General features: G+C 43.3%; 1 protein-coding gene across 1 annotated transcript in view; it reads right to left on the bottom strand.

Moving 5' to 3' along the window:
• Nucleotides 1–4,533: 4,533 nt before the first annotated feature.
• The window catches only part of SLC22A16 (solute carrier family 22 member 16), an 84,338-nt gene continuing 78,574 nt past the window's right edge, over nt 4,534–10,297 (bottom strand). The window contains exon 8 of the mRNA XM_075340050.1: nt 4,534–6,880. Within this exon, the coding sequence (XP_075196165.1) occupies nt 6,659–6,880 (222 nt within the window). The 3' untranslated portion in view covers nt 4,534–6,658. The remainder of the gene's footprint in view (nt 6,881–10,297) is intronic.

Raw genomic sequence — 10,297 nt, 5'->3', positions numbered from 1 at the left:
GCTCTGCTGTACTGCCAGCGTGAGCCGAGTGTCATGCGTGGGGATCGCAGTAATCCCCGTGTGGCCCCATCCTATACATGGGATATAGGGGTGTATTATACATGGAGGAGTATGGGGCTGTATAATACAATATGAAGGACACCTTATACATGGACTATAGGCGTGCATTATACATGGACGACTATGGTTCTGCATAATACAATATGAAGGTCTATTGGGCTGCATTATAATACATATAGGACTATGGGAGCTGCATTATTATAATATATGGAGTACTATGGGGTCTACCTTATACATGGTGCAATATAAAACATGGAGGACTATGGGGATGTATCATAATACATGCAAGGCTATGGGGGCTGCATTATAATATATGGAGGACTATGTGGTGCAGTATAATATATGGAGCACTATAGGATGCAGTATAATATATGGAGCACTATGGGTTGAATTATAATACATGGATGACTATGGGAGTTGCATTATAATATGGAGGGCTATGAGGGCTACTTTATAATACATGGAGGACTATAGGGATGCATTCTAATATATGAAAGGTTATATGGGACCCTTTATACTATATGGAAGGCTTTGTGGGGCCATTACTGTATTTGGAGAACTATATATGAGGGGGGACAAAGATACAAACATGGGATGGGAAAGTTTTGTGCTGAGGGAAAGAGGTTCTTTCCCTCAGCACCCAGCTTTCCCTTGCTCTGCTATACATCTTCCCTCAGCACCCAGCTTTCCCATGCTCTAATATGGGAAAGCTGGGTGCTGAGGGAAAGATGTATAGCAGATCATGGGGAAGCTGGGTGCTAAGGACAAGGTGGATATCAGGAGATAGGAAAGCTGGGTGCTGATAGAAAAAGGGATTTCAGATCACGGAAAACCTGGGTGCCGAGGGAAAGAGCCAAGTGTGAGCATCATTATCCCGTACCCCGAGTGTCGGTGTCATTATCCTGTACCCCGAGTGTCTGTGTACATGGAGGGGGTGCTCCATGTCCATACTTTGCATTGGGCCCATCAAACTCTAGTTATACCACTGCCTTTTAGCTGACTTAACCTATGCATTTGAGTGTTGTAAACAAGTTAGTCAACAAGAAAGCACAAATGGTAATATATAAGTACTTTAGTAAAGTGCAGAGCTCCAGTTTTATTTTAACGTCCCAATATCTGCTGACTGTCATATTATGCACAGAATATATGAGTACAACTATCAGGGTAGAATGCATAATTACTGCCATTAGGTCCTGTTAAGTGGAGAGAGGGTCACATTCCATGTAAAAATGCTCACAAATAGCTTTTGTCTGTCTTTTTTGATACGTTTTTGGGTTTTTTTCATGCATGTTTGGTTCTACTCATTTTGTGGAAAAACTGCATTAAAAACAATGAAAGAATTGATTTTTGAAAAAAGCACCACAGGTGAAAAAAAAATTCAAGGAAAAATATGCACTGCATGAATAAAACTTGAGAAATCTCATTCATTTTGGCTGTATTTTTGTCTGCATGACAAAGTAAGTAGAAAAAAAATAGTCAAAAACACTATGGTGATGAAGGAAGCAAAGATATTTTTGTTATGCCAGAGAAGGCAGTGAATGTAGCTGCCATGCCGGGAATGAGAGAACCTCCGGCAAGTGACGCAAAACAAAGGTTACATCTGGGGAACAATACAATGGATGGCCTCCGCACTAGGGAGAGGTGTCACCTCCTAATAGGGGAAAGACACAGCAATAAGTTCTCCACAGGTACTTAAGAAGGCAGCTTCTCAGCTGCAACAGTAACATCTCAGCTGCTCCAAGGCCAGGCTCCTTCAAAGTGGTCAGTTATAGAATAAGCTATAGCCGGCATAGTAGAGAGTAAGGAGTGAGTTTATATAGCGGATGACCGTGGCTGCAGCTGAGATTAAAGTTACAAGTCAATCTCATCAAGACAGAAAAGAGAACTTAACCCCTTCAACGTCAAATGGAATTAAATATGCTCCTACTTAGGATAAGAGATGAGCGAATTCTAAAATGGATCTGCAATAAACCAAACGCTCAGACCTTCTGATCCCTGATCCCCCAGAGGTCTCAGCACGGCGTTACACACTCGTGACAGTAGGATAGAGAGATCTAGGAAGGAAAAAAGCACAAGCCATTTTTTTGCCTCCATTCCATCTAAGAATTATCAGTTAAACTTATGCAAGAATGTTTTCTTTTCAGTTAATGGTGGGTATATGCAGACATATAGACGAACTCACATGCACTAAATGCAAAATGATGGTGGATATGTGTAAATGAAGCCTAAAATGGTTAGTAGTTGAGCTTGTAGTTTCAGAGAATTTTTTAAAGAGTGCAACAATAATTTTATAATATTTTATTACTATTAACAGAAGCTGGTTTATATAGGCACAGTTTGGCAGTCATATTCCTTTTTAAACCTTCCAAATTATTTCACATTACACAAATTATGATATAGTTGAACAAAAAAAATGTCAAAACTTGAATATCCTAAAGGTTTTTTAGCTAAATCAAATTGCTCTTAGTATTTGACTGTCTTACTATATGGTATAGCTTAGAGATGCTTTGCGCCAAACTAATCTGGAATTATAGGCTCTGGAAAATTGGTAGTTTGTCTAGCAGACAATTTGCAGATAAATTAGAGATCAAAGATTTTTACAAGTGCAGTACACCGAAGTGTGGTTTAATCAATGGATAAGAGAACAATTGAGGAGTGTTATAAACCCCACTACTTGAACTGCTACGTCCCAACATTTTGCCCAACAACACAATGGTAAACTTGATAATTTCACAATCATTGACATAGAAAACATTCTATTAAATACCTTGTTTTTCTAAAAATAAGACTTCCCCCAAAAATAAGCCCTAGCAGGAATTTTCAGCATTTTTGTGTAAAGCTTAAATATAAGCCCTAGCAAGAAAATAAGCCCTAGTCGCAGTTCAATAATGAAGTATCCATGCAGCATGCAGCTAAAAAAAGTTAAGGATACTGCAGACACTTCATTATAGAAAGCGGACACCCCAAAAGAGAAAGGATAGAAGCCCCCGCAATTATACTCACCAGACGTCGAATGGGAGGACCCACAGTGGAACACACCCACACACATCAGATCGCACATACAATCAGATCACACACACATCAAATTGCACACACACATCAGATCGCTACAGAGACACTCATACACACACACACATCAGATCACGTACACAATCACACATCAGATTGCACACACACTCACCAGATTGCTTCTGGCCGTCAGGGGAACCTGGGATGCAGTACAGTGGAACGCATAGAGGACCTGTGGTGGAACGCATGGATGTGTTCCACCTCCGAGTCCTCCATGCTTTCCACCACACTGCATCCTCGCGCTCCACTACACTGCGTCCCATCTTCCTTTGCTGGCCGGAAGCAATTGGTATTGCCAGATGTGGTGAGTGAGTGTGTGTGCGATTTGATGTGTGATTGTGTGTGCAACCTGATGTGTATGGGTGTATGGGTGTGTGTGCGATCTAATGTATGTGGGTGTGTTAGCCAGAAGCAGGGGAGGACTGCTGTGGAGCACACCTGCAGGGAGCATCCGCCAAAGATTGCAGAAGGACCTAGGAGCCATGAAAACGTCTGGGGTCTGGTAAGTATAATTCTCCTGGGAAGAGGTGTCTGCTTTTTTGGGGGATAAACTTACCCTGAACAATAAGCCCTACTTTATAATAAGCCCTTGTTCTTTTTTCGGGGCAAAAAAAGACAGTGTTTTATTTTTCGAAAAACACGGTAGTAGCGGGGGAGACTGGCAAAAGAAAGAGAGGCATGAAATGCTGTAAAGATCTTACTTATATTTATTGAAGATATATTTTACTAATTCCATTTCATTATTTTGTATTTTTAGTGCTATACTCTAAAGTGTTTCCCACTATATAGTGGGATTGTAGCAAACCTTTTTCGATTTGCTACTTATGAACTTGTTAATTAACTGAACATGCTTATGCCCATATTGTATCGGGCTCCCTAGCTAATTTACTGAGTTCAGATACATATAGAAAACAGAATATCGCTTACTCATCTAGGTTCAAAACGCGTAGGATCTCAGGAGATTTTTTTTGAGGATGTACTGTTTTTAAACTTGTATGTTTTTCTATTTTTTTTAAATGGACCAATAAGATGTCTACTTATTTTTATCTGGAGATTCAGTGCTGGACAGATTACCAATTTTTCATAGACTTCGTATCCATCCTTCCCAGGATTCATTGTTCAAGAACAAGTTTGTCTTTTTTCAATATTTTTTATGAATGAGGTGAGATGAACAAAGCCTATCTTTGTGGATTAATTATAGACTGTGCATTTTTTACATACATTTCATTTCACACTATAAGACGCGCTAACGCAAACCCCCTCCACAGTCTAATCTATGTCCCTCACAGAATGACCTGCAAGACATTCTAAACTTGTACTTGTTAAAAAAACATTTATTAACTTATCTCCATTCTACTGATCTTTGCCACTATTAAAAAAAAAACCAAAACGTTAAAAGCTAAATAAATTTGAAACAAATTTTAGATCATAAAACTAAAAATGTTTGTCTTATAGACATTGTGGTTCAGAGTTTATTAGTCCATTAGTTCAAGAAATAATAGAATGATCCCATTAATAATTAGTTACAGCTATAAAGTAACTATCAGAATATACATCAAGTGTTACGGTATGAGTTTGTCCTTATGGTACTCAGGTGAGAGGCATTAAAGGCTATGAACACCTTTGCCTTGCCTTAGTGGCTACCTTTAGTAAAAAAAAAAAAACTAAAATCTTAATTCCTTCATTCATTTTCAACCCTGCCAACCCAACCATATCCAGTTTACAACCTGCTCAAAGTTACTATTGTGGGAGTTTCCCTCCCAGGAGTACATGCTGGACATGAACTCTGTGTATATACTGGTTACTTCTGTCTTCACTAGCTCAAATATCAGCATAAGGGCTCTTTTTCACTTGCGTACCACTACCGATGCGAGTGCGAGCATCAGAAGCGATATGCTAATGACTCTCTGCTGCATGAGTCAGCCGAGGGTCATGCAACTGTGATGCGATCTTGTGATCGTATCACAGCCTCAGAGAAGATGGAGGGAACACTTTCTCCCCATCTCATCTGCTGTCTGTCTCTGTATATATCGCACTGCATCGCATTACATGTGAGTGCAGTGCGATGTTTCACATGCTCCCATAGGCTTGTATGGGGGTGCGTGAGCCGAGACTCGCTGTAAAACGCAGCATGCTGCGATTGCACCAAGAGCACGATTCGTGTCAAGAAATAAAAGGCAAGAGGACACTGCCTCATTGATTAACACTGGTGTGAGTGCGATCCGATGTTTTATCGGATCGCACTCGCACATGAAAATCGCAAGTGGAAAAGAACTCTATCTCTAATAGTGTGCATATTTCCTCTTTGTGTGCTTTCCTCCTTATTTTATTTTTTCTTTCCCCTCCCTCTACTTTATCCAGGAAACCATAGATACTTTCTCCTCTCTACACATTTGCGGAGACATGAAAATAATCACCTTACCTAGTCAACTCTCTAAGACCACCTTCACACTTCCATGAAAAATGTTCATGTTTTGCACAGCTGTGTTGAAGGTGCATATGGCGCATCCGGGTACCATGATTTTGGAACACGTGTGTTCACCATGTGCTATCCGTGATAGCAAACCAAGAACAGGAACTTTTTACTGCTGCTGTCCCCGGTGCTGATGTCTCTGGCGCTTCTGCTTCCGGGTCCATGGTGCAGAGAATGTTCAAGAGCATAATGAGCGGGCCCAGAAGCAAGTGACAGCAGTGCCGAAGACAGACGAGTAGCGCTGGAGACAGACGAGTATAGAAAATAATATTATTTCAAAGACACCTGTTTGTACGTGTCACACTGATGTCACACAAATCACATCAGAGCTGCCAGAGAAAAACGGACTTGTCTCTGTGCGGAATACATGGACACGCGTGTGCTCTAAAAGGACACAAGGACCCTCTGAAAACACTGATGTGTATGCAGACACATTGATTTTAATGGGTCTATGTATTTCCATGTCTCCGATACGTATGAAAACGGACGTCATACGAACCGGAATCACTGACCTGTGAAGGGGGCCTAAGGCAGGTTTCACAAATCCAACATATGGACCACAATGTCTGGACCGACCGCAGTCTCATAGGTACCGTATATATGAATCTGACGAGTGTGGATCAGGAGACATTTGGCTGGTCCAGACTTCCAAGTCAGCACCCGGAAGACATAGATAGCCATCAAAACTGGTTGCAGGAGCTCTGATTTAAAACAGTTTTGAAAACCAGGCCACTAGATAAAGGACTAGCAGATAAAATAACAAAACAATCATGAAGACTTTGGAACGTTACCTCATTTTACATGTAGGAAGCAAATGAAAAATAACATTCTGTGTGGAAGTGTTCATAGCCTTTAACCATTTCTCTTTTGCAGATTCAAACACCGCAAGTACTTGAGTTCTATCACAAAACCTGATTTTTTTTTTCACTTTAATTTTGACTGTTATATAGAATGTTTCAGTCTGTCCTGCAAACTTTTTACGCCATACAAAAAAGAACATTGGTTTCCAGGAAGATAATTGTGTATGTGAGAATGTATATGACATGGTCAGAAGATTTAGAATTTGTGCATCAGAGATTCATCAGAGATATCTGCGCCGGAAGATTCTAGTTTTTCCATCACAACGCCATTAGGTTCCAATAATGATTTCTGTTTGCTTTCTTCCATTTTCTCTACTTCTGTAGCGTCTTCCATAGTGTTCATAAGTGGTTTTCCAAGTGTTTCCGGCAGCATAAGAGTTAAAATACCAGTAACTAACGCCATAATGCCTACAAGTAGCTGAGAAAACACAAATTCAAAATGTTACTTTTGGCTAATAAAGCATGAAAAATCACTATAAAGTTACAAGGGCACAATTATTAAGGCTGATATCTCATGTGCAAGTCTAAAGAGTGCTTTACACGCTGCGACATCGCTAACGATATATCGTCGGGGTCACGTCGTTAGTGACGCACATCCGGCACAGTTAGCGACATCGCAGCATGTGACACCAAGGAGCAACGATCAACGTGCACAAAAACGTGAAAAATCGTTGCTCGTTGACACGTCACTCCTTTCCCAAATATCGTTGTTGCTGCAGGTACGATGTTGTTCGTCGTCCCTGCGGCAGCACACATCGCTATGTGTGACACCGCAGGAACGACGAACATCTCCTTACCTGCGTCCACCGGCAATGAGGAAGGAAGGAGGTGGGCGGCATGTTCCGGCCGCTCATCTCCGCCCCTCCTCTGCTATTGGATGGCTGCCGTGTGACGTCGCTGTGACGCCGCACAAACCGCCCCCTTAGAAAGGAGGCGGTTCGCCGGACAGAGCGACGTCGCAGGGAAGGTAATTCCATGTGACGGGTGTTAGCGATGTTGTGCGCCATGGGCAGCGATTTGCCTGTGACGCACAACCGAAGGGGGCGGGTACGCTCGCTAGCGATATTGGTACCAATATCGCAGCGTGTAAAGTACCCTTTACACTATCCCTCAGTGGATTATAATGTTCCAAATCTATTACGAGGTGCACACCTTGAAATGTTAAGACAACAAAATGAAATGTATGCCTTTAAAAACCAGGCACACTTTTACACATTTTGGCAAACACATCACAAGCAGTATTGACACAACCCATAATTTACATGAATTTTTAGCTCAGTTTAAACTAAAAGTGGACAAATTGATTGATGGCTTTCCTCAATAAAATAAATTGTGACTGTGTAAGGAAGTGAAGTGAGATGCTGCCCATACCCACCTTGAAGAAAATGTGGAATTATGTAAAGTATTGCACAGTTTTAAATATGTTTTTTATCTGTATGGTGATTTGCATGCACATGGTTGAGTCCACATAGGGTTCATAGTTGGGAATAGCCCAGGATGAGAGGAGCTGCATGGGCCTGTAGGATGTAACTTCCTGGTAGTGGGGCAGTTGGAGTTTTTAGCATTGAGAAGTGACAGACTTTTAGGGGTGCTTCACACATAGCGAGATCGCTACCGAAATCGCTGCTACGGCACGGTTTTGGTGACGCAACAGTGACCTCATTAGCGATCTCGCTGTGTGTGACACTGAGCAGCAATCTGGCCCCTGCTGCGAGATCGCTGCTCGTTACACACAGCCCTGGTTCGTTTTCTTCAAAGGCGCTCTCCCGCTGTGACACACAGAGCGACGAAATGAAGCGAGCAGGGAGCAGGAGCCGGCATCTGCGGTAAGCTGTAACCAGGGTAAATATCGGGTAACCAAGGTGGTTACCCGATATTTACCTTAGTTACCAGCCTCCGCAGCTCTCACGCTGCCTGTGTTGCCGGCTCCGGCTCTCTGCACATGTAGCTGCTGTACACATCGGGTTAATTAACCCGATGTGTACTGTAGCTAGGAGAGCAAGGAGCCAGCGCTAAGCAGTGTGCGCGGCTCCCTGCTCTCTGCACATGTAGCTGCAGTACACATCGGGTTAATTAACCCGATGTGTACTGTAGCTAGGAGAGCAAGGAGCCAGCACTAAGCAGTGTGCGCGGCTCCCTGCTCTCTGCACATGTAGCGATGTTATGATCGCTGCTGCGTCGCTGTGTTTGACAGCTAAGCAGTGATCATAACAGCGACTTACCAGGTCGCTGTTACGTCACAGAAAATGGTGACGTAACAGCGACGTCGCTGTCGCTATGTGTGAAGCACCCCTTAGTCTAACTACTTGCAGACCTGTATCTAAAAGGGTTCATGTTCATATGCAAAGATAGGAGAGCACAATGTATCAGATAGTACGTCTTAAGGAATAAAAAATGAGATTGGCAAAAGTGGATTTCAGGCATGAAGCCAAGAGGAGATTCAAGGGAAGGATGAGGTCCTGAGTGCAGGCCATTGAGGCCATTGAAAAGGTTAAGAACTTTGCTCAGGTGAAGCAGAAGGCCCAACTAAAGAGAATTGAATGGACGTAATTGGATAAATAGGATTTTAGCAAACGATTGTCTATACTATAGATGATGCTACATGGTCACCATATTGAAACATACAAGTGCATTTCAATAAATTAGAATATATTCAAAAAGTTAATTTATTTCAGTAATTCAATACAAAAAAGGAAAAACATATTATATAGAGTCATTACAAACAGAGTGATGTATTTCAAGTGTTTATTGCTGTTAATGTTGATGATTATGGCTTACAGCCAATGAAAACCCAAAAGTCATTATCTCAGAAAATTAGAATAATTACCACAAAACACCTCCTAAGCATTTAAAATGGTCCCTTAGTCCGGTATAGTAGGCTACACAATCATGTGGAAGAATGCTGATGTGACGCCCTGGCAAAAACCAGGTAATCACACAGATTAGGCCCCCTCACAACACCGCACCCACACAGGGTTAAATCAGCCGACCTGAAACCCTAGTCACCCCCCAGGGAAGGACAGGCACACCAGTGGGCGGGACCAGGCGGAAAGAAAACGCCCACCTAGGGGTCTGTAGAGCCCGGGGCGGGAAAAAGGTCAGATAAGTTTAGACAGAGTGGAGTGTGGAGTTAAGTTTGGAGGAGTGAAAGGAGAAACTGACAGGTGTCAGGGTCGGAGCCCTGACACATTGGCTAGGTGGCAGACGGTAGTCACCGCCAGCAGGAGACGGGAAGACGGCTCGGCAGATCCGAGGTGGACTGGGGCAGGGTTGTAGCCCGCTGGTACCGACACCAGAAAACTGACCCGGAAACCGTGCACACCAGGGGGTACTCGGACCCTGAAGCTAGGACCGTCACCGACGGCCTAGCTAATTAACCGATTGAGGGCAGGATTCTAGGTCCTGTCCCAACCTAAGTCCTAAAAAGTAGACATGCACCCGCAGAGATGGATAGGGTATCCGCCAGGGCACGGTAGATCCCACGGGTCAGCATGTGACGGGCACGGCTCTCAACCATAGGACCGGCAGCAAACTCCTGCGTTACACACCGGGAAGTCTACACAAGGAAACACAAAGTGCAAAGGAAAGGGGCAGTGACCATCAGCCCGGGTGTGGGACCAGATACACCCATCTGCGGCAGCCGGCACCATCACCTTGGTTTACCAAAAGACTTGTGTGATTGATTCAACAGTGAGTAACTTTCCCGGCCTGACCGGGTGCGCCAGCCCCTGCCATTATCATCCCCTGCACAGAGACATTGGTCCCCGGGGCATCCATCCCTGCCCACGCAGGGGTTAACATCCAGCTGCCAGCCCATGACCCCCGGGAGCCCCAC

This window comes from Anomaloglossus baeobatrachus, chromosome 3 (assembly GCF_048569485.1).
Source record: "Anomaloglossus baeobatrachus isolate aAnoBae1 chromosome 3, aAnoBae1.hap1, whole genome shotgun sequence".
Lineage (NCBI taxonomy): Eukaryota > Metazoa > Chordata > Amphibia > Anura > Aromobatidae > Anomaloglossus > Anomaloglossus baeobatrachus.
The sequence above is the reverse complement of the archived record's forward strand: the minus strand, read 5'-3'. Positions and strand labels throughout refer to the sequence as shown.